Here is a 24,663-nt window from a genome sequence, read left to right as displayed (position 1 = left end):
TGCCAGGGATTGAAGCTGGGACCTGGGAGTCTCAGGCATGAAAGTCTTCTGTATAACCATTATGTTGTCTTCACAGCTCTGTCTTTAGTTTTCTACATGATTTGAATGGCATCACACTGGCATTTCTGAAATTGATTTATTTGGGGAAGGAGGAAGGAAGAGTGGAAGGGAGGAAGGAGCGAGAGAAAGACCACGTGTGGGAGCTAGAGAGGGCGAGCACATTTGCTCAGTTCTAGAGTATGGTGGTGACCAGATTCAGCCTAGGACATCCCTGCCTCAGATGCCAAAGCCTGGTGTGCTACAGCCTGTGTGTGCTCTCTCCTCGACCCACATTACAGGATTTGCTGTTTTCTTTTCTTTATTTTTTCCCTCCAGGGTCATCACTGGGGTTTGGTGCCAGCGCTATGAACCCACTGCTCCTGGAGGCCATGCCCCCATTTTATTGTACAGGACAGAGAGAACTTGAGAGGAGAGGGATAGAGAAGGAGAAAGAAGGACAGACACCTCAGACCTGCTTCACCGCTTGTGAAGCATCCCGCTTCAGGTGGGGAGCCAGGGGCTCAAACTCAGACCCTGGAGTGGGTCCCTGCCCTTCGTCTATGTGTGCTTAGCTGGGTGATCCACTGCCGGCCCCCACTGTTTTTTGTATTTCAACTTCAAACATGACAAAGTCTTGGATTTAGAACCTATAAGTAATTCATTTGGGAAGTGAAGAAGAAATAGAAGTCTCATTCCACACCCAGCCTTTAACTTGTTTGTGTGTGTGAGGAGAGTGAAGAGCAAGGCCAGGACATCTCTTTCTAGGCATCATGGGAGCTGGAAGGCAGGGCCTGAGGCCTGCAAGGCCTGTGCTCTACCACTGAGCCACCTCACAGGGACACCCTCTGGCACAGCTACACGTCCCTCTGCATGGTGTGAGGACACACATTCATTACAGGGTGTTTGGTGGCTGCTTACAACTTGACTCTTTACAAATTCTCGGCAATAAAAAAGTGAATCTTCCCTGACTAATGTTTTTTCTTCTCTTTTTTTTCGTCAAAGAGATTTTACAGCTGTTTCTTCCTTCACTTCTTTCCTTGTACTCAGTGAGAACCCACAGTGTCTGCAACTTGGATGGCTGAAACTCCAAGTTAACAAGTGGCCAGAGGAGCACTCCTGCCATGGCCTTACCTTTCCCACGGGCCATCGAACTGGAAACACATTCTACTGAGCTCTTTTTTATCTTTTCATTTTTTCTCTTTGAGGATGACAAAGTCAACTGACTCAAGGATCCTGGAGGGCAGAATGGCAAGACTTTCGGCACATTTTATCTTAATTTTTTTTAATTATTTTTTTATTACTATTATTTTATTTTCCTCCAGGGTTAGTGCTGGGCTTGGTGCCTGCACCATGAATCCACCACTCCTGGAGGCCATTTTTCCCCCTTTTGTTGCCCTTGTTGTTGTAGCCTCGTTGTGGTTATTATTATTGCCATTGTTGATGTTGTTCGTTGTTGGATAGGACAGAGAGAAATGGAGAGAGGAGGGGAAGACAGAGAGGGGGAGAGAAAGACAGACACTTGCAGACATGCACCACCGCCTGTGAAGCGACTCCCCTGCAGGTGGGGAACTGGGGCTCGAACCAGGATCATTACGCTGCTCCTTGAGCTTTGCGCTACATGCGCTTAACCCACTGCGTCACTGCCCGACCCCCCTTATTGACTTTTTATCTCCCCCACGCCCAAGTTAGACCCCACTGCACTTTAGGAAACATGATTCCTGGAGCCGCATATGCCTGTCTGCGAGCACACACAAGTTCCATGATAACAAACTCAAGCCAAATCTCAAGCTGAGAGTCCAGCACTTCGCTTACCGAAATGATTGGCAGCCTTCTCAAGCAAAAGGCTGAGACCTGAAGCAGTCTGCTAACCCACCTCCTACCAATGGACTTTGTAGCAGCTGCAGCAGAGAATTCACAGAGCTGCTGTCACACTCAGCTGTCTCACTGGGAAAGTGAATGATTGTTCCTCTAAACACCTGCCCCGTTCTCAGCCTCGGTCATCACTCAGTCCTGCTTACCCTATTTTCCAAACGGACACACTTCTCTACCCTCACTACCACTCTACAAATCTGAGCCACTGTCCTCTCCCAAGTTGACTGTTGCAAGTAACTACTAACTACTGACAGCTGCCCTGCTTCCTTGGTGGTTCCAGATGTTCAGAAAGGTAACACTGAAGGACAGTGAGGGAGCTACTTATCCTGCCTTCCGTCTGTTGGGCTGTCAGAACTGTCACAATGTATTTCTCTGCTTTCCTACCATAACGTGTGATAACTTTCCCAACAGCACAATCAATCTGTATAGAAAACTGCTCTGCTTCTCCTGCTAAGTATTCTAGGTGTGGGAGGGAGGGCTAAGCAATGACTGATGGAAACTGCCACACAGCTGAAGTATCCCCAGCATCAGCCACTACAGTATCAACAGGTGCAGAGAGCTTACAGACTGCTTTGATGCAGATGCCCTGTTTATTTGTCCCTGTACTTTGTGACCCACTACAAAATGAAAATGCACAGTTTTCTGTTAATTCTTACGAATGTTGAGGGACCTACATTCCACTATCTCCCTCAGTGTGCACATCATCTTTAAAGATTGATCTTCTCAGAAGAAATGCAGCAAAGCCAATGGCAGCGGATTGGTGGCAACACTCTGTGGCTGAGGGATGACAGTGCCTGCCCGTGCAGTGGGCTGCAGAGGGGAGGCACAGTGCCCGACTTCCAGGGCTGGGCAGGAGGGATTCGATCATGGGGTTTCTGGACCCTGTGCTGTTTCTTTTTCTTTTTCATTCACCAGAGCTTTGCTCAGCTCTGACGAATAGTAAGGGGTTCAAGAGACCGGACACTGGATTTCTGAGCCTGAGGCATGGAAGTCTGTAGTATATCCACCCTGTTTTCTTCCTGATTTCTGTTTTCTTCTTGTGTTTTATTGCCATCAGGGTCTTCTCTCAGGCTTCAAGCATGCAGGATTCCACTGCTCCTGCAGGCTTCCTCTTTATCTTTTTCTCCTCTAGTAGGCAAGAGGTGCAGGGAGAGGTTAGAGAGAGAGAGGTAGGAGAGAGAGCATGCACTGCTCCACCACTTGGGAGGCATCTGTTTGACATGGTGCTCCCACGTGGGGCTGTGGCCTCAAAGCCGGGCTGCTGGGCACACTGAAGTGTGTTCTGCAGAGCGAGGACGCTGCTGGCCCCGATCTCCTTCAGTTTGTACCGACTGCCAACTCTCCACTGCTTCCCTTCTCCCTTCCACTATATTCAATCCTCAAAATGACCCTTTGAACAAATGCATGCAAGATCCCGTCTATCTTGTCTTCAAACCTGTCAATAACTTTCCGTGTCACCATGGCTAAGGGCAAAGCTTCAGTGTGTCCTACAGGGTGCTAGTGACTCTATTGCCAATGATCTCTTCATTCTCACTTCATGCCACCATCCTCCTCACAGGTGCATCCAACTATGCTTTCCACCCCCACCCCCACCCGCATCCTTTCAAGCACTGCTCAGCTCTGGCGTATGGTGGTATAGGGGACTGACCCCTGGTCTTCAGAGCCTCAGGCACGACCGTCCCTCTGCATCACCATTATGCTGTCCACCCCTTCTGTCTATGTCTGATCTCTCTCATCCTCATGCCTCCACATTTCCTATTACTCCATTTGGAACATTAGGCCACCCTCATCTTGCTTTTCCCTCAGGACACCGGCCATGTTGCTTAATCACGTTTGTTCTTCTGAGAATTGACGCCAGGCCCCTCCGCCATTCAGCAAGCTCCCCGAGGTGAAGAATGACATTGTCACTGACAGTCACCTCAGACACGGCACTCAGCATGGCGCTGGCTGCACACGGTACACTGCATGCGCTCCCGGAATGTAGCGCGTTCCCTTGCATTTGTCCTCTGCAACATGATTTCAGCTTCAAGGAGGTCTGTCTTGCGACTTTATCAACTCCAAGGAATGATTGTTTCTGTCCATCACTTTTGTACAGGAAAACAAAACCGAGGGAGCAAAAGAACCACTTCCTTATGTGTGTGATATGGAGCCTAGCACACCACAGTGTGCCCTGCCTGTCTCCACCACTCCAGGACACTCCTTTTACTTTAGAGAGAGAGGGGGAGAGAGAGACATACAGACAGAGAGACATGCCAGAGCATTGTTCAGCCTAACACGCCACAGTGTGCCCTGCCTGTCTCCACCACTCCACTCCAGCTCAGTGCTGCGACACTTCACAGACAAGCCCTGCACGGCCAGTGAGAAGCTGAGAGAAGCAGTGCAGAGTCCCCAAGCTCCCTGCGGAGGGTAGCACCCAAAGCCCTGCATGTGCCCAGCAGACTGAGGCACCTGCTGGGGAAATGAAAGTAAAAGGTGTTCAGGCTCAGGCCCAGCAGGAAGCTGGAGGAGGCAGGTCTCAGCCTTTCCCCAGCAGGCTCTGTGGACTAGCCCAGCATGTGGAGAGGGACTGAAAGGGAAGAGGTGGGCAACAGGAGGAGGGAGATGGGGGGAGAGGGAGAGGGGAGGGAGAGAGGGGAGAGAGAGAGGGAGAAGCCTAAGGGACTGGGGAGGCTCCTGAGGGCAGAGCATGTGTGGTAGAGTCAGTGCTGTCTTCTACAGGGACAAATCCACTGCCCCAGCCAGGGAGTCTGCTGCACGGACTGCCCTGCAGACAGCTGGGCGCCCAGAGCCGGCCTGGACCCAGACTTCTCTGCACTGCACCCCTCTGACCCTCAACCCCAGCTCTTCCCGCAGCTACTCTCAGCTGGAGCTCAGGTCTGCTCCTGTGACTCCCTCGGGGAAGAGTTCTCAGAATCTGTCACTTGGCCCTGGTCACTCCTTCCTTCCCTAGGTGCCATGTCCACAGCTCATTCCGGAGAGGGCAAAGGCAGCTGATCCAGCAGCCCAGACAAGGAAAGGTCCACTGGACCCTGGGCCCAGGGGCCTCAACGCCGAGTGTGAGAAAGACCATGGCAGTGAGGCAGCAAGTCTGGAGTTCAGCTGGGGGGCTGGTGAAGCCAGAGAAACCCTCCCCCCCACAGCTGATTTCCACAGGGCAAGAAAGCTGCCAGTCTGCAGAGTCCCTGCTGTGCCAGACCTGCAGCCTCCCAGGTAGGCACCAAGAGTCCCGACCTGTAGCTGGGAGTACCGCCTCTGTCTGGACACAGGTCCAAAGGAAGACGGGAAGCAGGTGCGGCCGAGTCCCCTCCTAGTGTGGCTCCCAGAAGGGAGGTGAGAAAGCAAAGTCAGGAAGCAGGCATGGAAGAACACAAATGAGTGACAAGCACGCTTCAGGGTGAATCACCAGGAACAGGCCAAAGTCCCTGGTGAGGGCGAGGGCTAGGACTCTTTTCTCCCCCTTAAGCAGGTGATGATCGGAGTTTAGAAAAATCCACACTGTACCCGCTCAGTCACGCATGCCTGTAGGGGGCTGAGCCACTTTTGGTGTGACCCTGGACAGTTAGCCGGCTATCTAATGTCCCCGGTGAGATGGGAAAACTGACCATCTTCAAGGGCAGGCGGTGGCGCACTGGGTCAAGCGCAGCATCACCGTGTGCGAGGATCCAGGCTGGAGCCCCGGCCCCCACCTGCAGACAGGGCCTTTCAAAAGGCGTGAAGCAGGTCTGTGGGTGTCTGTCTTTCTCTGTCCTTCTCTCTCCATTTCTCTCTGTCCTGTCAAATAAAAACACAGTAGAAAGGAAAACATGGCCACCAGGAGCTGTGGATTCATAGTACTGGCACCAAGCCCGAAGGAGAACCATGGTGGAGATGAGAGGGGGAGAGGGAGGGAGAGAAGTTGCAGTCTTCCTGAAGCCCAGGTGAGTGTGAGGATCCAAACAAACCAGGCTGTGGCTGGTCGTTGTAAGCTGATTACATACATGAGTTAACATACATGAAGCATTAGTGTACTACTCCCGGCAATGAATCCCCAGGCTTGCAGTGGGGAACGACGGTGAAGACTGCCAAACTCGCAGGTTGTAACCTTATTAGGCATAACTGGATTACATTGGGAGGAAAAACAGTATTTCTCCTTCTCCTGTTGGCCATTACCTTATTTCCAAATTAGCACGTGCATTCTCAAACCTCAGCTAGCTGCCCTTCTCCCTTCAGCCTTTCCAGATGCGCCCCTATTGCGAAAGTGAACCAGCCCACCCAGAGCCTCCTCTCTCACATGTCCATTGGGGGTGGGGGTGGGTGCCGGGCAGGACCCGGATGGGTCCTGGGGGTCCCTGGTGTCTGGGGTCGTGGCCAGGTCAGGTCAGGCGCCAAACCGGCAGTGGCACGGTCCTGGATCGGCCACATCTCTGGAGGTCCCAGCCCAGGCCCCTGGGTGCGGTGACCCCTGTGACTGGAGTTCCAGCCTGGATTCTGCACTCTGCGCCGCACAGGTCCTGAAGAGGGACCCGGGAGGCTGCACGGCCTGCTAGTCCGGGCTTGTCAGTCTGACATCTGGCTGCAGTCTCCCGCAGCACCCCAGGCAACCCCCGGAGCTCAAAGCCAATGCCTCGGGGCTGGAGGGACCCACAGCCGCCTACACCCCATGGGCATCCGGGCAGGGCCGCGCTCGCCCGAGCAGGAGAAGGAGCGCCCCGGCCAGGCCCGGCTCCTGCGCCTTTATAAGGCAGCGCTGCCGCCCTGAACTCAGTGTTTCTTGGACACCAGCCCCGCTGCCAGGCTTTACCGCAACACAGGCCTTGCGGAGTCACCGGCCCACCGCAGCCACAGCATCGGGCTGTCCTGTCTCCACCTCCAGGCGGAAAGCCTTCGCAACAGGTAGGTGACTGGGCAGGGCGGGCTCAGAGGAAACCCCCACGCTGGAGGGTGTCCCCACTGGTCGCCAGTCCCGGTGCGGTGCGTGCATTTGGCTGCGCTCCCGAGACCCAACCCCCTGCAGCCTGCGGGCAAACTCAGAGCAGGGGCGCCGGGCAAGGGCTTCCCCAGCAGGGCGGGCGGGCGGGCGGGCAGAAGGCAGAACAGCCGCCATCCCACTGCCATCCCGCAGCCTGCGCGGGGCCGCCTGGGCGCTGGGGTCTCCTGGGTTGCTGAGGCTGGACTCTGCTCTCTCCTGCCCAGGATCTGAGCGCGTCGTTGCTGTCACCGTTGCAGGCATGAAGTTGGCTGTGGTCGCGCTGATGTACCTGGTCGCACTCGCCTTCCTGGGCGCGGACACTGCGCCGCTGGACGTGGCGTCCGCGCTGAGCAAGAAGTGAGTGGCCGGCAGCCCCTTCCGGCCTCCCCGGGCCGGGCTGCGGCAAGAGGAGGCGGGCTGTGCGGGGCCCAGGGCTGGGCGCTCACGGACCGTCTGCGCGTGTTTTCCAGGCGGGACGAGCGGGCGCTCGGTCGCGACAGGAGGGAACTTCGCGTGTCCAGCAGCCACCCCGCCGGGCCCGCGCAGACGCTCGTTCAGCCCCTGGACGGGAAGGGCGCCTCCGGGGGCCCCCAGGCCAGGTACCTCGCGGGACCGGCGCGGGTGGGCGGCGGGAGGCCCCTCTGCGCCCCGGGCAGTGCCAGGCTCCCGGCGGTTTCTCACGCGCCCTCGCTCCCGCCCGCAGCAGCCCGGACGCCGCCCGCATCCCAGCCAAGCGCTACCCGCAGAGCATGAACACCTTCCAGCGCCCCCGCAGCATGGGCTGCCGCTTTGGGCCGTGCGCAGTGCAGATATTGGCGCACCAGCTGTACCGGCTCACCGACAAGAACAAGCTCCCCGAGGCCCCCCGCGACAAGATCAGCCCCCAGGGCTACGGCCGGAGGCGCCGGCGCTCCGCGCCTTAGACGGGCCCCGACCTCCTGGGCGCGCCGCGGCCGCCGCGGCCTCCTCGCCCTCGTCGGGGCCTGAGCGGCGGACCGAGGTGCGCCCACGTCCCAGGGCCGGGGCCGGGGCGTCGCTCCGCAGCCGGCAGAGACCCGCGCCCGAGGCGCCGCAGCGGCGGGAGCCCTGGCCGTGCATCCGAGACGGCGTGTGCGGGGGGCCGAACGGGAACGCAGACGCGCCGCCGCGCCCCGCACGGGGTCTGAGCCATGGTGTGAGCGCCGCCAGCGGAGCTTCCCGGGGCCGCGGGCCCGCCAGCCTCGTGGATACTTGAACTCCGTCCTCAGTGCAATGGCGGAGCGCCTGCTGCCAGTGACTTTCCCTATTTAAGCGCCGCGGCCGGGGAGGCTGCGAATAGAGCTATTTTTCTACCTGATGTTCCTGTCGTGTCACGGGCATTTAAAGAGAAGCTGCATCGTCCCCGCGTCTGTGTGTCTGTGTGTCTGTCTGAGAGTGTCCGCAGTCCAGCTGCTGCGAGGGCAGAGGCGGCGGGCGGCTAGGTGCTGACCCCCCTCTGCTAGCCGAGGCCAGTGCGTCCCGAGGTCCGGGTGCGGGCGGGTGCGGGGCGCCCCGGGCCGGGTCGGGATCCGCTTCGGGATCCGCTTCTGGCGTCGCCGCAGCACCGGGCGGGGCCGGGCGGGTCTCCCGGGCTTGTGCTCAAGCTTTGGGGATGGTGTCACCCACTTGTCATCAAACACAAGGGGCCAGGCCGTCTCCTGAAAAAGCCAACACCTTGGCTGAACAAGCTAGGGGTGGAGGGAGTGATGGGAACCGTTCTTTTTTTAGTGCCTGCGTTTATCACTTTACACACCTTATGGAACTTAGTTCTTAGAGGCCCAGCAATAACTGCTTGCAGATAAGGAGGCTGCATCTCAGACACGATCAGATCTTACACCTTATGGAACCTAGTTCTTACAGAAGCCCAGCAGCTATCTGCTTGCAGACAGAGAGGCTGAATCTCAGAGACTCCCGTAAAGTAACTTAGCCAAGGTCACACAGTGAATTCTGAGTGTGGGAGACAGGTTTGCACGCTAATGCCCCAGGTCATTTTGATGCCATGAAGACATAAAGGGTAGAGTGGGATAACCTGAACAGTTGCGTTCTCAAGCCACCTGTCCCCAGATGTCTTCTGCTCCGGGAACGGCTTGGGTGGTGACTTAGACTGTGGTTCTGAGAAGTCTGCGTGTGGCCTTGCAGGAAGGAATGGAAGCAGAAGCGCTCCTGCAGTGTGCTTGGTGAACGCAAAGTAAACTACTGAAGGGAGGTGTCACATTCTTGGTCCTGGTTTGAACAGGAATCATAAATCAGGAGCAGCCCCCCACCCTCAGCAAAGCCACTGACCTTTCTGGTTCTGGTTGCCAAACAGAGTCAGAGTACCCAGGGAAGCCTCCTGAGCTATTCCCGGCCCAAACAGCCCCACACGTAGGTCTGGAGTGTCTGGAAGAACATCTGTGTCTACAGAGCTGCCAACAGAGCGCCCACCCGGGAGGTGGGACCCTTTGTCTTTGGCAACTGCTGACCCAGGCAGCTTTGCAGAGGGTGTTGTGAGCTGACTCTGAGAGAGACATAGGAGTGTTGCGCCTCCTTTCCTAGCTGAGAGAGACAGACAGACAGACAGACAGAGAGGCAGAGGCAGAGACAGACTGACTCTGACTGTTACCTTGGGTCACGAAGGGTTCTATCAACGCTGGGCCGGAGGGTCCGTCTTCACTGCCTGGGAGAAGGGTGAGGCCAGGCAGCTCTGCCTGGTGGTCCTGCTGGCCTTCCAGAGCTAGTTTGCAACATTCTGGAGAAACAATAGAATGACCGTGACCACACAAGCAGCTGGATTTAGTAGGTTGCTCTACATTAATCCAAGAGCAAGCAAGTGGTTCTGAGAATCAAGATAAAAATTTTCAAAACAAAAATGTATTTTTCTCATTACGCAATGATTATTCAGTGTAAGAAATATTCATGGGCAGAGGGTAGACAGCATAATGGTTATGCAAAGTGACTCTCATGCCTGAGGCTCCAAAACCCAGGTTCAATCCCTCGCACCACCATAAGCCAGAGCTGAACAATGCTCTGGTAAAAAAAAAAAAAATACATACATATATATATATATATATATATATATATATATATATATATATATATATTCACCTTAGGGGCTAGGCAGTGGTACAGCTGGCAAACTGCATATCCTATGAACCTGGGTTCAAGCCCCTGGTGTCTGTGTCTGCAGGGATCTCTGTCTTACTCACTTTTCCTCTCTGTCTTCCCCTCAGCTCTCAATTTCTGACTATCCAATAATAAGTAAAAAGATTTTAATAATAAACTTAAAAAAGAAAAGCAACCACCTTTTACACAACTCCCAGAGACTGCCTCTATTAATATTTTAGTATATAACAAAAATACCACCTCTTAGATATTTTAATACATCGTATATGTACACACATACACACATACTCACTCTCACACCTATTTTCAGGTATCTTAAACTGAATTAATTTTATTCCTTAGTTTATCTGGTCAGCATAAGACTTCTCTCTTTAAATATCTCCTTTATAGGATCCTTTTAAAATATATTTGTATATGTCACATGTTTTTAGTTTTTAAAATATTTTTTTTGTTATGTGACGTTTCTTTTCTCTGACAAATATTTATTGCTATTTATTTATTCATGAAAGCGAGAAAGCAAGTAATAGACAGAGAGAGAACATATAAGTAAACAGATAAAAACTTAAAATAACAAGTATATTGCCGTTATCTTCTGCTTTTATCACTGCAAGTTATTATCAAGGACTGGGCAGTGACACACCTGCTTGAGCACGCGTTACCTGTCATAAGAACCTGGGTTCAAGCCCCCAGTGCCACCTGCGGAGAAACGTCACCAGCAGTGAAGCAGGGCTAAAAGGACTGGCGTAAGGATCCAGGTTCGAGACCCCTGGGCTCCCCACCTGCAGAGGAGTCGCCTCACAAGCGGTGATGTTACAGAAGAAACATCCTCAGAACAGCTCTGAGAGTTACAGCTCCAGGCCACAGCAGATCTGAAGGCGAGTCTGAGGCCGTGTCCCGTGGAGGGCGAGCAGATACTTTACTACCCGCTCAGCTCCCGGCTGACTCCAGCCACACTAGACCCCCAGAGGGATTGGGAAAGCCGCTTATATAGCCCTCAAGCTATATACTGTAAAAAATGGAGACTAATCCCTAGCACTGCAAAAACGGTATCATCTGTTTTCCATCTACACCATGCCTCGGCCTCGCGTGAGCTTAATGTGCAGCTTGGCGATACGAGAATCCGGCATGAAGCCCAGCCAGTCTATCTTGGCGTTACTCTCGATCGCACCCTGTCATTTCACGAACATCTCATAAAAACTGCAGCAAAGGTGGGCGCGAGGAATCACATCATTGCAAGACTGGCCAGCTCCTCATGGGGCACGAGCGCTTCCACACTACGATCATCATCTCTGGCATTATGCTATTCCACTGCAGAATACTGTGCCCCAGTATGGTTCCGTAGCCCCCATGTCCACTTGGTCGACTCCAAATTATATTCCTCCATGAGGATCATTTCTGGAACCATCCGTTCCACCCCGGTTCCATGGCTGCCAGTTCTTAGCAACATCGCCCCGCCAGATATTTGTCGGGATGCGCATCATCTAAGTTCATTTCCCACGTCTACACTCAACCGGACCTGCCAATATACGCGGATATCTTCGCCCACCCTGTCCAACGCTTGACGTCTCGTCACCCAATCTGGTCCCCTACGCCTACACTGAACTTCTCTGTTCCAGACTCTTGGAAACAGAGCTGGCAGTCAGCTGAGGTAAAGAACAAACACCTCATCACAGACCCCTGCGAGCGTCAACCCGGCTTTGACCTGGCACGTTATGATTGGGCCCTCCTCAGTCGCTATCGAACAGGCCATGGCCGGTGCGCCGCTATGTTCCATCGCTGGGGAGCCAGAGACGACCCGAACTGCCCCTGCGGCTCCAGACAGACTATGACCCACATAGTCAACGACTGCCACCTCTCCAGATTCAAAGGAGGTCTCGAAACTTGACATCATGCTCAACCTGACGCTGTTGACTGGCTACAGAAGAAGGGCAAAGGCTAGAAGCCCTCAAGCTGGGAGCATGCACTGATTGGTTACAAGGTGCGCGCTGATTGGTTACCAGGTGCACCAATCAGGTGTGCTCAAGGGGAATGTGCGAAGGGTTTGGTCACATTGTGAGTCATCATATTAGAGGAAGCATGAGGTGGATTGATTACGTTCCACACCCAATACGGGCTGTAGATGCAAGAGAATACAAAGTGATACATACAATTCTGCTGGCTACATTCTATGAAAAGAAATGATTTAACCAGATTTGGTTACATTTCTAGTCCCCTAGGTTTGCTGAATTCAGGGACAGCAGACACACTTGTCTACTGTGCAATTGGGGAACATTTTCTTCTGTCTTTCTCTCCCCTTCTTTGCCGCCCCCTCCTCTCTGCATTTCTCTGTCCTATCCAACATCAACATCAATAACAATAATAACTAGAACAATGATAAGACACTCTCTGGTGACTTGGTTGTTCCAAAGTAGTTCCAGTCTCGACTTGTTGCAGTCAGGTGATCTTTGCTATTCGTTGTTCATTATAGAAGTTTCAAAACTGGGTAGAACTGGAGTCTGGGCAGAGTTGTGGTCTCTGGATGCTCTGCTGATTTGGTGGGTTCCCAAAGTAGTTCTTGTGAGTCGGGCTGTAGCTCAGCGGGTTAAGCACATGAGGCGCAAAGCACAAGGACTGGCACGAGGATCCCGGTTCGAGCCCCCGGCTCCCCACCTGCACGGGAGTCGCTTCACAAGCGGTGAAGCAGGTCTGCAGGTGTCTTTCTCTCCCCCTCTCTGTCTTCCCCTCCTCTCTCCATTTCTCTCTGTCCTATCCAACCACAATGACATCATCAACAACAACTACTACTACAATAAAAACACAACAACCAACCAAACAAACAAGGGCAACCAAAGGAGCTCTAGTCCTGTCTTGTTGTGGCCTTTTCTTGTCTCTTAAGGAGGGATTCTGGTGTTGCCGCCAATATCCTCTGATGTAAGAACCTGCAGAAAACGCCCTCATCCCATGGCACTGAATGAGGGTTTCCTGAGGCAATGTATTCATAGAGGTTGTCACCTGACTGGAAGGCTTCTGTGCACAGACGACGCTCCAGTCTGTGAGAGGGACGCCCAGACCTCCTCTCCCAGTTTGCATTCTCTGTACAGTGTCTGGCATCTCACACACCCATCCCCCTCCACATCCTTGCCAACTTCTCATGGGTCTGCTTTTCTGATATCTGCCACTCTGGTGAGTATGACGTGACGTGGCAGGGCCTGGTGGTGGCACACCTGGTTGAGTACACAAGGATCTGGGTTCAACCACCCTCTCCCTTCCTGTGGGGGAGATGCTCCATGAGTCGGTGAAGTAGGTCTGCTGCAGGTTCTGTTTCTATCCCCCTCTCTATCTGCCACCCCAACTCATCCTTCTTGATTTCTCTTCCCTATCAAATAGAGATTAATTTAAAAAAAAAAGTGGGCTACTGGAGTGGTGGATTCACAGTCTGACACTCAGCCCAAGCAGTAATTTTTGTGGCAATAAAAAATAAAGTGGTTTCCCCAGAGCCCTGCCCCACTAGGGAAAGAGAGAGGCAAGCTAGGTGTACGGATCCACCTGCCAATGCTCATGTTCAGCGTGGAAGCAATTACAGAAGCCAGACCTTCCACCTTCTGCATCCCACAATGACCCTGGGTCCATGCTCCCAGAGGGATAGAGAATAGGGAAGCTATCAGGGGAAGGGGTGGGATCTGGAGTTCTGGTGGTGGGAATTATGTAGAGTTGTACCCCTCTTATCCTATAGTTTCCATCAGTGTTTCCATTTTATAAATAAAAATTAAAGTGAAATAAAAAATAAAGTTGTATTATACTGATAAGCCTAATAGTAATAAAAATGACCAATTAAAAGTAGTTACATTCTGCCTTTTCAGTTGATATTAGAGTTTCCTAGGGCGAAACCCTTAAGGGAAATGTTTAGATTGCCTGTATGTAAATTAGATTGCCTGTATGTAAATGTTTAGATTGCCTATATGTAAATTATCTTATGAACATTTTACTTACTTATTTCTGAGAGAGAACAAAGCATTATTCTGGCATACGGGACACCAGTTCAACTTGGTGACTACATGCTTGAGAGTCTAGACTTATGCATTGTGCTATCTCCTGTGTTACTAGCTGTAGACCCTTCAAAGACCACCTTTGTCCTGCCTTCAAGGTCCCTCCTGTGAAATGTGTCAAAGAAATATTCTAGGGTGGCAGATGTTTGTTCCCCTATATTTATATAACCAAATGTCACTTGTTTACTCTCTTTCTCTGATTTTGCCTCCAGGGTTATTGCTGGGGCTCAGTGCCTGCAGTATGAACCCCTGCTCCTGGCAGGCATTTTTCCCCATTTTGTTGCCCTTGTCCTTGCTGACATTGCTGTTCTTGTGAGATAGGACAGAGAGAAATGGAGAGAGGAGGGGAGGACAGATAGGGGGAGAGAAAGACAGACACCTGCAGACCTGCTTCACTTCTTGTGAAGCGACCCCCCTGCAGGTGGGGAGCCAGGGGATTAAACTGGGATCCTTATGCTGGTCCTTGCACTTGGTGTCATGTGCGCTTAATCCACTGCGCTACTGCCGGCCCCCAAACTTGTTTTTTGTTTTGTTTTGTTTTGTTTTTTATTTCTAACCCTAACCCTAACTTGTCTATTTAAAGCATTTTTTAAAAATTTATGCTTAATACTTACAAGATTGTAAAGTTATAGGGTCTAGTTCCATACTGTGCCCGTCACCAGCGTTCTGTGTCCCACCCTCCCAGTGATAACCAGCATACTTCTCACAAAGTTTTCAAACTGTCATTTCATGGCAAACATTTTGTGATGTCACTTCATACCCAGTCCATAGTCAGATCTGCCCATCTTAAAAATGCCTTTTGGGGCTGGCAAACTAGCTCACCTGGAGAGTGTGTCTGGACGGCCCTGTAGCAGCTCAGGTATGAGCCTGGCCCTGGCTGCACTGGGGGAAGCTTTGATGCGGTGGTGTCCTTCCTTCCCTCTGTCTCTCTCTTTCTCTTGATATCTGAAAAAGGCAGTCCAGAGTGGTGAAGTCCCAGTGATTGGGGAGGAAAAAGCATGTTACAATGGTTTATTTTAAAAAGCAAGATTGTGACTTATTTATTAGCATTATTTCAATTTAGGACATCCCGCTTTCCTGCTGTTTTCATGCCACGGACTTGCTGAAGAAGACAATGCTTAATAACTGCTTCCTAGAACCGTTCCTATTGGTCATCTTGAGCTGCCCAGGACCTGGAGCAGCACTTTGATTCCCTGCAATGCATGTGCCAGAGTGGTGGTTCTCTCTCTGTCTCTCTCTCTCTCTCATGTTAATACATAAAAAAATCTTTTGCAAAAACAACAAAAGCCCAAACTCGATTCTCTCCCTCATCCTGCCTGTGTAGATTCAGCAGGACCCACAGCCTCCACTGGGTGGGGATGGGTCAAAGTTGCAGACTTTCTCCCACACAGCCAGAGGGTCTTGAATGTTGACCTCTGTGCACTTCTTAGCTGCACTTTTCCCACTTGACCTTTCCCCTAGTAAATCAGAGGCAGTGTCTCAAGGAGGAGAATCAAGATTGGTACCACCCGAACGCAGAGAGAAAGAAAAAGAATAGAACAGTCAATGTTAGCTTTCTGGCTTTGAAAATAGCCTCTTGAAGCCCACATCAAAAACAAAGCCTTTTATTTGCAGAGAACCAGGTTTTGTGGAGAGAAGAAAAGGCCCTTGAGAAGCCAAAGTGAAGGCCCGGAAGCGTGAGGGATGGGGCATTGCCCTAAGGACGTACTGAGAAAGGCCAGAGGAAGAACTAGACCAAGCTCCTTCACCCCAGTGTCCTGTGAGCTGGGGAGAACAGGGACCCAGGAAGCTGGGGGAAGGCCTGGGGGTGCAGGAGGTGGGACCCTAGAGACAGAGGATGCCTCTGATAGACTGAAAATCAGTTGCGGAAATCTCCCCAGGCCAACCCCGTGCAAGTAATTTCCAGTCTGCAGAGACATCCTCGCTCAACAGGTCCCCACTGTCGCCTGCTGTTGCTGAGCCCAGAGCCCTGTCAGCTGCTCATTTCTGCCACGGCCGGAGACTGTGTGGGAAGAAGGACCAGGGAGGGTGGTTTCATCACCGATGGTCTGCAGGTCCTGTTCTGGGAGAGCAGAAGGGACACTTGCCTGTGCCTGGAGTCAATGTAGAGGCCCAGGCATACAGTTGAAGTGACAAGGACACTAGTGACACTCCCAGGGGGTGTAGGCAGCAAGATGGTCATGCAGAAGAGACTCTCATGCCTGAGGCTCTATAAACCAGATGTGAGAAGTACTCTGGTTTAAAAAAAATCACTCTCAACATTTCTGTCATTTATTTATTTATTCATGATTTATATTGAGTTACAAAATTATAAGATAACAGGGATTTAATTCCACACCTGTTCCACAAGAGTTCCGCGTCCCCATCTCCTCCAGGGGAACTGCAGGGCTTCTCCCAAGATCACAGACTTGGGCTGACTATTATTTCTATAGCTATCTACCTCTATTTATATATATTTGCCCATGATATCTATGGGCCTGAATTCTCATCTGCGTCTCATCTTCTACTCCCAAGTGTCCTTTTTATTTCCCTTCTCCTTCCAAGTCCTAAAGAAATTGGAGTTGAGTCCTCTGGTCATCTTCCCTAAACATTTGTCCCTCTGGGGCAAAATTTAGGGGGTGGATACAGAAGGTCGGATCTCTGGCTTCTGTAATTGCTTCTCCGCTGAACATGGTTGGCAGATGGATCCATACTCCCAGCCTGCTTCTATCTTTCCCTAGTGGAGTAGCGGCCTGAAGAGGACACATTAGTGAGATCATCTGCCCAGGCACTCCCGACTTCTTAACTCAAAGGACAAAGCACTGCGTAGCAAAGAGACAGTGGGGTTGAAGGGAGGGCCATCTGTCTGTGTATTTGAATGGGCTGGAGCCTGGGAAAACCATTTCATTTCATTCACGAGGTACATGTGGGACAGAGTCAGCAGCCTAACTTTGTTCCTATGTTCGGGTCCAGTTTTTCTCTTACTTGATGGGTTTGGACCTTTACCCCTTTGAACTGTTAAAATCACTTTGAGTGAGTCTTAAGAAACAATAGCGATGCCTTGATATCACTACAGTGGGTGTCCCTTGGGATACATCCTTATGTCCACCCCTAACACAGACAGGCTATACTATATTGATGTAAACTCACTGGTTTATTGCGTTGCTAGTTGTTCCGTTATATTTATAGTCAATGTCTTGAACATTTTGTCTGTGGAAATTCTAAAAAAAATTAAAATACAAATACTGACATGAGGGCCCATCCCAAACTGGACTAGATTTTCTGTGAGTGGCAGAGTGTTATGGTGTGACTGAGAATGTGACTTTATCTTAGTGTGAGACCACATGATCATTCTTTAGCTAATATACCCCAGAGATCATAACAACTAAGTCTAAGCATTTTCCATGTATTTAAGTGTTTGTAGATTTTGAGGCCGTATTGGGTAGCACGGCCACTGACAGAAGGGTCAGCTGCAGCCAGGAGAGGAGGCACAGGTGTGTGGAGAAAAGCCCAACTGCAGGTGGCAGCAAGGCCAGTTCAGGGTGAGGTGACAGACAGCAGCCGGATGGCCGTGCTCTCTAGAGCTGGCAGCAAGGAGGGCCAAGTTCCTAGTGACACGGCAGCAGGGTGCTAGAGAGAAGAGCGAGAACATTCTAGAGACAAACCGGAGGCAGCATCCAGCAAAGTCCAGTTCTAGGAGGAGACAGGCCCCTGCTTGTGACGGCTTGTTATGGGCTCAACTGTGTCTCCTCTCCCCAAATTCATGTGAAGCTCACCCCCCAGTGCTTCAGAATGGGACTATATTTGGAGATAAGGCCCTAGGAGAAGGAAACAGGTGAACTGAAGTCTTAGAGGTGGGTCCTAATTGGCTATGACCTTTGTCACAAGGAAATTAGATGGCCTGGAACACGGTGTCATGGATAAAACACTGGACCCTCAAGCATGAAGTCTGCATTCAGCTCTTCTGAATGCTGTTCTGATTCATATTCTCTCTCTCAATCTCTCTCTCCTCTTTCCCTCCCTCCCTCGTTCTGTCTCCCTCCCCCATAAGTAAATTTAAATAAAGAGGCGGAACTTAGTTTACAGATAATACACAGACCAAGAGACAGCCACGTGAGGACACAAATTGAAGGTGTTGATCTAAAAGCCGAGAGGAAGAACTCAGGAGAAATCAAACTTCTGGCACCTTGATCTGGAATTTCTAGCCCCCAGAACTGGGAAAAAAATTATTGAAGTCTTCCTCCTCAGAAGGTGGCATTCTGTTACGGGAGCTCCAGCAGAAGTCAGAAGGAACTGACACAACAATTTTCCAATTCTGAAAGAGGTACCAAGTACACATTCTATTTCTAGTAAAAGTATTCTTCAGGAATGAAGACTTTCAAACATTTTCAGGTAAGGAAAAAAACTAAAAGAACTTGTTCTTAGCGGTTGTCCCTGTCACGACTGGCCAAAGGAAGTCATTCAAAGGAAATGATAAAAGCAGCAACAGCAGAGGAGCATCAGGAAGAAGAGACAACAGGCAAGACAGAAACCTGGGGACACATACGACAGACCATCACTCTCGCGAGATCAGAAAACGCATCTGATAGAACGCTTGACGGTTCTGTGTCTGAATTCTTTCGACAACATCACATACTTGTTCATCCCATGCATAACATCACTGGGCCTCTGTGAGCACACTCCACTGCTTCTGGCACTTTGCCCGGCCCCCCTTTACGACACAGGGTGAGAAACAGAGGTAGAGACGGACAGACAGGGAGAGAGAGGAGGACAGACCCAGTAGCATCAGTCCACTGCCTGTGGCACTTCCCACCTTGCAGACATTCCCACGTGGTGGCCAGGACCGCGGATCCAGCTCCTTGGGAACCGTCGTTCTCTGTGCTACCTTCCAGGTGAGTCCTTGCCGGCCCCGTTATGTCTTTACATGCCATGATTTCTTTCTTTCTGAGAGAGACAGAGTCACATACAGTGCAGGGGTCTAACGCCCTCCGCCCTGCACTGAGCCGACACCCAGGCACATGACTGTGTGCTCTCAAAGTTACAGGATCTCCACTTCCTTTCCTATTTTGGCCACTACCAGTTCCACAAACACCACTACCTTGAACATATTAGCGACTGGGATCAGAAATAACCCAGAACAGGCAGGAGGAGGTAGCTCACCAACCAGGGTGCACACTTCACCATCTGCAAAGCCCTGAATCTGAGTTCCCACTTTGAACCCCACAGCCATATGGGAGCTTACAGCACCGGGGAGCCCCACAGATGCTCGTGACACTGTGGAAGACACGCCGCCTTCTGTCTTTCTGTGTAATCACCGCCAGGAAGAGGCAGAATCCCACGCACAAGCCTCCGTCACGGCGCCCCTGCCGCGGTGGCACCGAGCCGACCAACGGCTGATAGATCATCACAGAGAACCTGCAGCCACCCTGAATCCATTGTAACGGTCCAGCTGGCAGCCGCCTGTGAAGTCCAAACGGTTCTACTTTCTAATATTTTCTTCCTTTCTTTCTGTTTCTTTGGACAGAGACAGAGAGAAACTGAGAGGGAGAAAGAGAGACGCGTGCAGCATTGCTTCACAGCCTGTGCAGCTCTCCCCCTGCAGGCGGGAACAGGCGCTTGAATCCCGGTCCTTGTGCACTGGAACACGTACCGCTGTCTGGTCCCCAGTCCACGAGGATGCGACAGCTTAGTTTCTGAGGTTAATGCTTGGAATATGTTGAGAAGGTCCTCCCAAAGCAGAAGATGAGTTACTGAGTCTTATATTCTCTGCTGCCAAAAGGAAGTACAAGGACTGGTGGGTTTCTTTGGGTTTGGGTTAGAATATACTATATCCAAGTGCTCCCCCCGGCCACCAGGGTTATTGCTGGGGTTTGGTGTCTGCACTACAAATCCACTTCTTCTGGTGTCCATTTCCTTTCTTTTTTCTTTTTTTTTTTTTTGTCTGGCCTTTCGATAGGACTGAGAGATATTGAGAGGAAAGGAGAGATAGAGAGGGAGAGAGGCAGACAGATACCTGCAGCCCTGCTTCACTATATGTGAAGGGTCCCGGCTGCAGGAGGTGCGTGGGGGCTTGACCTGGGCTCATGCGCATATCTGTGCACTTAGCACCTGGTGCACTTAACCAGGTGTGCCACCGCCCAGCCCCCATTGTGTCTGTTTTCATGGCTGGATTCCTGACTAGAATTCCTGCCCCCAGCTTGCTATCGCGAATCTGTTATAGCTCCTGACAGAAGAATCACAATGAGGGACTCTTAGTTTTGGAGTTAATTGTATTCACTTTGGAAGTAAATATTCTGATTTTTAAAAAATATTTATTTTCTCTTTTGTTGCTCTTGTTGTTGTAATTATTATTGTTGTTATTGATGTCACTGTTGTTAGATAGGAGAGAGAAATGGAGAGAGGAGGGGAAGACAGAGAGGGGGAGAGAAAGACAGACACCTGCAGACCTGCTTCACCACCTGTGAAGCGACTCCCCTGCAGGTGGGCGGCCGGGGGCTCGAACTGAGATCCTTATGCCGGTCCTTGTGCTGTGCGCCACGTGCGCTTAACCCTCCCACTACCGCCCAACTCCCTACATATTCTGATTTTTGAGAAGACCACTGACTAGGTGTCAGATCTGATAGAGAACACAGGTGCAAACGCCGGACACAAGTGACGCACACCACAGGTGCAGGCTGTGCCCAGCACCATCATCCTCATCAGGCGACTGGTGCCAGCGTGTGGGCAAGAGGCAGGTGCTGGAGGAACAGGCGGCACACAGCACAAACAGTGCACTGCCGCCTCTCCTGCAGCCTCTCTCTCAGCCTTACTCTGAAATGTAAGTACCCTCCCGAAGCGCCATCTGACCGGTACTTTGAATGTCCTCGCTGATAAACTTCCACACCAGAGAGGCCTGTTTTGAGAGGGACACTCACTGGTGATCAGGAAGTCTCAGAATGCCTGAGCTTAGTGTGCAGCAACCTTAAGCACATTCTCTCTCTCTAAGCCTCAGTCTTTGCCTGTAGAGTGAACTAACTCAGGGCTTTCTGGGTCTAAAATTCTATGCAGGCAGGGTCAACAAACACCAAGAAACGAGTAATGCTTAAACCTGCCACTAGAGGGCATAAACCATGGTTGTAGACCGAACTTAAAAACCATAGCGGCTACTCCGTGGAATTTCTGCATTATCAGAGTTTATCTGTGCCTTTCAAAGTATCCTAGAAACCTAGCTTAGAATAGTTAGACCCTGTTCATAGTACAGCAGGAAAAACCCCACTTTGAAACTTCAGGCAATGTTTTTTTTTTTTTTTGATAGAGCCAGGAAAACTGGGAGGGAAGGGAGAGCTAGAGGGGAGAGAAAAAGCCATCTGCAACAAGGCTTCACTCCTTAAACAGCTTCCGCCTGGGGGGGGGATGCCTCTCCCTCTCGATAGACTTTCCTTCTCAAGTTCTCTGTCCAATCAAATTAAAGTTTAAGAAATTTAAAGAACGCTGTCCATGTGTGTTTATGTGTGTGAAAGACACATAAAACATATACAGAGACACATGCATATGCCACACACTCAGCATGTTTGAGAACCAAAACTTTCATAGTACAAAATACTTGATTATTTCTCCAGTTCTTCACTGACTACCACAGACAGACCTGCCTTATCTTATGACTCTGCAATTCCTCTCCTAGGGATATATGCCAAGGAACCAAACACACTCACACAAAACAGAATGCTACTCAGCTACAAAAAATAATGAATTCACATTCTTCACCTCATCTTGAATGGAGTTTGAAGGAATCATGTGACGTGAGATAAGTCAGAAAGGGGAGGGTGAATATGGGATGATCTCACTCACAGGTAGAAGCTGAGAAATAAGAACAGAGGGGAAAACACAAAGCAGAACTTGGACTGGAGTTGGTGTACTGCACCAAAGTGAAGGACTCTGGGAGGGGCAACAGGACCTGGATATGACGGTGAAGAAGAGGAGGAGGTTGGAGTATTATGCAGAAAACTGAGAAATGTTACACCTTCACCAAGTACTGTATTGTATTGACTAAACCACTGACACCTCCAATAAAACATTTTAACGCTCTAATTATAGTTTGTAATTAAATTGTAATGTTTCGTCCGCGCTGAGCAAGAAGTGAGTGGCCAGCAGCCCCTTCCTGCCTCCCTGGGTGGACCGCGGCAAGAGGAGGCGGGCTGTGCGCGGGCCCAGGGCTGCGCGTGTTTTCCAGGAGGGGCCAGCGGGCTCTAGGTGGCAGGAACTTGGGCAGCGTCTCCAGCCCCGTCATCCCAGAGAGGCTGTGGGTTGAGGCTGGTGTGGGTTCTGCTTGACGGGGCCTCACGCCTCACGCTGCCTTCCTTCCTCTGACCAGCAGCCCAGATGCCGACCTTACTGGACTCAAGCTCGGCCGCCGGGTGATGAACGAAGGCATGCGGGGCTGCCCCTTAGGAACGTGCTCTGTGGGCAGGCTAGAGGACCTTATAAGGCACATACAAGAAAATGAAAAAAAAAAAGGCAAGGACCAGCCAGACAAGTTTGGCGCCCAGGGTTTTGGCAGGCGCAGGCGCTCTCTGCCCTAGTGGGCCCCCATGGGACTCTGCTGTCCCTGGAGCCTCTGGTCCTCAGAGCCCAGGCCTCCAAGCTCTCTGGAGCACGCAGTACTTCTCCCCTCTTAGCATCTCAGCATCAGGGACAGTGGCGGACTGAAGCGCACGCACATCACTGGCACCAGAGCCTCAGCCCTCAGCCCTCAGGCCTGCACAGACTGGCACACCTGGCGGCACCCTTAGTTGCTTAGCTGAGGGCCCCTCCTCCCCCTCACAGGTAGCATCCACTCCCTTCGCTTTAATCTGGCCCAGATGCCAGGAGACACTGAAATGAAATGCAGAGGCGGCCCCCAACCCCACACAGGGGTCTGAGCCACTGTCCTGAGTGCCCACAACTGAGTCTTCTCGGGGCACTGCCCCACCCGCATGCCTCGTCATTCCTTGAACTCCCCCAGCCCTAGAGTGGGATAGTGCGATGCCTGGTCTACACACAGAGCTAACCATCAATATCTAAGTTTGCTGCCATCAGGTGTGTTCCTAACTTGGAATGCCAGTGACATTTTCTCCTTTATACACTGCATTATGGGCATTTAAAAAGAAATCGCATCATACCTCTCCCCTCTACTTCAAGATGTGAATGTCTCCGTGAGGGGTAACACTTGCCGAGGGCCGGTGAGTGTGCCTGAGAGACCCAGGACTCCTGTGGAAGAAGGAAACACCGAGGAAATGGGTGATGGTGGAGTAGCAAGCCAATAAACTGTCTCGATGCTGATTCAGTCTCTCCTCACCTGACTTGGGAGAGGGGTTGTTCCCAGCCCTGGGCTTCGGGGGAGCCTTGGAGCCCCATGGGAGGTCAGGTGGCCCATGGGCAAGTGCTGTCACCATGGGTGCTGGCTGGCAGCTCCAGCTGGTGGCTTGTCCTTGTGAAGTGTGCCCTGCGAGTGGGCCAGGGATCTGTGGAGACACCGAGGTCACTAACAAACTATAAGTATTTCCTGCTATCTTCTACTCTTCTCACTTAAATGCTATTATCAAGGGATCTGCATGGCCACATATAGTTGGGCACACACCTTACCAACCCTGGATCAAGCCCCAGGTCCCCACCTGCAGGGGGAGGCCTTCCCAGCAGTGAAGCAGGGCTGCAACTGTCTCTCTCTCCTTATATCCCTCTTCCTTTTCAATTTCATTAAAAAAATATATTTTATTATTGAGTAGAGACACAGAAAATTGAGAGGAGTGAGGGAGAGGGGCCAGGTGTTGACACACCCGATTGAGTGCACACATTACAATGCATAAGGGCTTAGGTTCGAGCCCCTGGTCCCTACCTGCAGGGGAAAACTTTGTGAGTGGTGAAGCAGTGTTGTAGGTCTCTCTCTCTCTCTCTCTCCACTCCTCCTTGATTTCTGGCTGTCTCTATCCAATAAATAAAGATAATTAAAAATTTTTTTTAAAAGGTTAAAAAAAAAGAGGGGGGAGATAGAGAGTGAAAGAGAAAGAGACACTTGTAGCTCTGCTTCCCCACTTATAATTCTTTTCACTGAAAGGTGGGGACCACGGGTTTGAACCCAGGTCTTTGCACAATGTAATCTGTGTGCTTAAGTAGGTGAGCCACTGCCTGGACCCCTATTCAACTTCTCTGTCTTATGAAAATAAAACAAGAGGGAAAACAAATGTCCCACTGAGGGTGGCTTCATCATGCAGGCACACAGCCACTGGTTTTATTATTCCAACCACTGTGTATTATATGAAAATAAAACAAGAGGGAAAACAAATGTCCACTGAAGGTGGCTTCATGATGTAGGCATGCACACAGCCACTGGTCATCTTGTTCCAAGCACTGCGTCTCACTGCAGGACGTGTAGCTGCCACACTGTGCTCTTCTTGTCTCTCTAAGAGGGATTCTGGGGAGCCGGGCAGCAGGATAGCGGGTTAGACGCACATGGCGCAAAGCACAAGGATCGGAGTAAGGATCCCGGTTCGAGCCCCCGGCTCCCCACCTGCAGGGGAGTCACTTCACAGGTGCTAAAGCAGATCTGCAGGTGTCTGTCTTCCTCTCCCCATCTCTGTCTTCCCCTCCTCTCTCCATTTCTCTCTGGCCTATTCAAGAACAACATCAATAACAACAATGCAACGAAAAGGAATAAATAAATATATA

General features: G+C 51.2%; 2 protein-coding genes across 2 annotated transcripts in view; both read left to right on the top strand.

The window, feature by feature from the left end:
- The first annotated feature begins 6,550 nt into the window (after positions 1 to 6,550).
- LOC132533804 (proline-rich protein HaeIII subfamily 1-like) lies at positions 6,551 to 8,239 on the top strand. Its single transcript, XM_060175828.1, has 5 exons — positions 6,551 to 6,631; positions 6,702 to 6,783; positions 7,092 to 7,216; positions 7,330 to 7,458; positions 7,563 to 8,239. Exons 1-5 carry the CDS (start codon positions 6,551 to 6,553, stop codon positions 8,091 to 8,093), a joined length of 948 nt encoding a protein of 315 aa, XP_060031811.1. The 3' UTR covers positions 8,094 to 8,239.
- LOC132533923 (pro-adrenomedullin-like) overlaps positions 6,705 to 24,663 on the top strand; it is a 68,866-nt gene continuing 50,907 nt past the window's right edge. Inside the window, exon 1 of the mRNA XM_060177183.1 lies at positions 6,705 to 6,783. The gene's annotated coding sequence lies outside the window, so the exon portion shown is untranslated. The remainder of the gene's footprint in view (positions 6,784 to 24,663) is intronic.

The sequence above is a fragment of the Erinaceus europaeus genome, chromosome 17, assembly GCF_950295315.1.
Source record: "Erinaceus europaeus chromosome 17, mEriEur2.1, whole genome shotgun sequence".
Taxonomy (NCBI): domain Eukaryota; kingdom Metazoa; phylum Chordata; class Mammalia; order Eulipotyphla; family Erinaceidae; genus Erinaceus; species Erinaceus europaeus.
This window is presented reverse-complemented; position numbering and strand designations above follow the sequence as displayed.

Bases quoted from the DNA above. Each gene is read 5' to 3' on its own strand.
- LOC132533804 (XM_060175828.1), top strand. From the start codon at position 6,551: ATGGGCATCCGGGCAGGGCCGCGCTCGCCCGAGCAGGAGAAGGAGCGC. The intron at 6,632-6,701 runs GCAGCGCTGCCG...ACCGCAACACAG, and splicing joins GGCTCCTGCGCCTTTATAAG to GCCTTGCGGAGTCACCGGCC. The intron at 7,217-7,329 runs GTGAGTGGCCGG...CGTGTTTTCCAG, and splicing joins GCGTCCGCGCTGAGCAAGAA to GCGGGACGAGCGGGCGCTCG.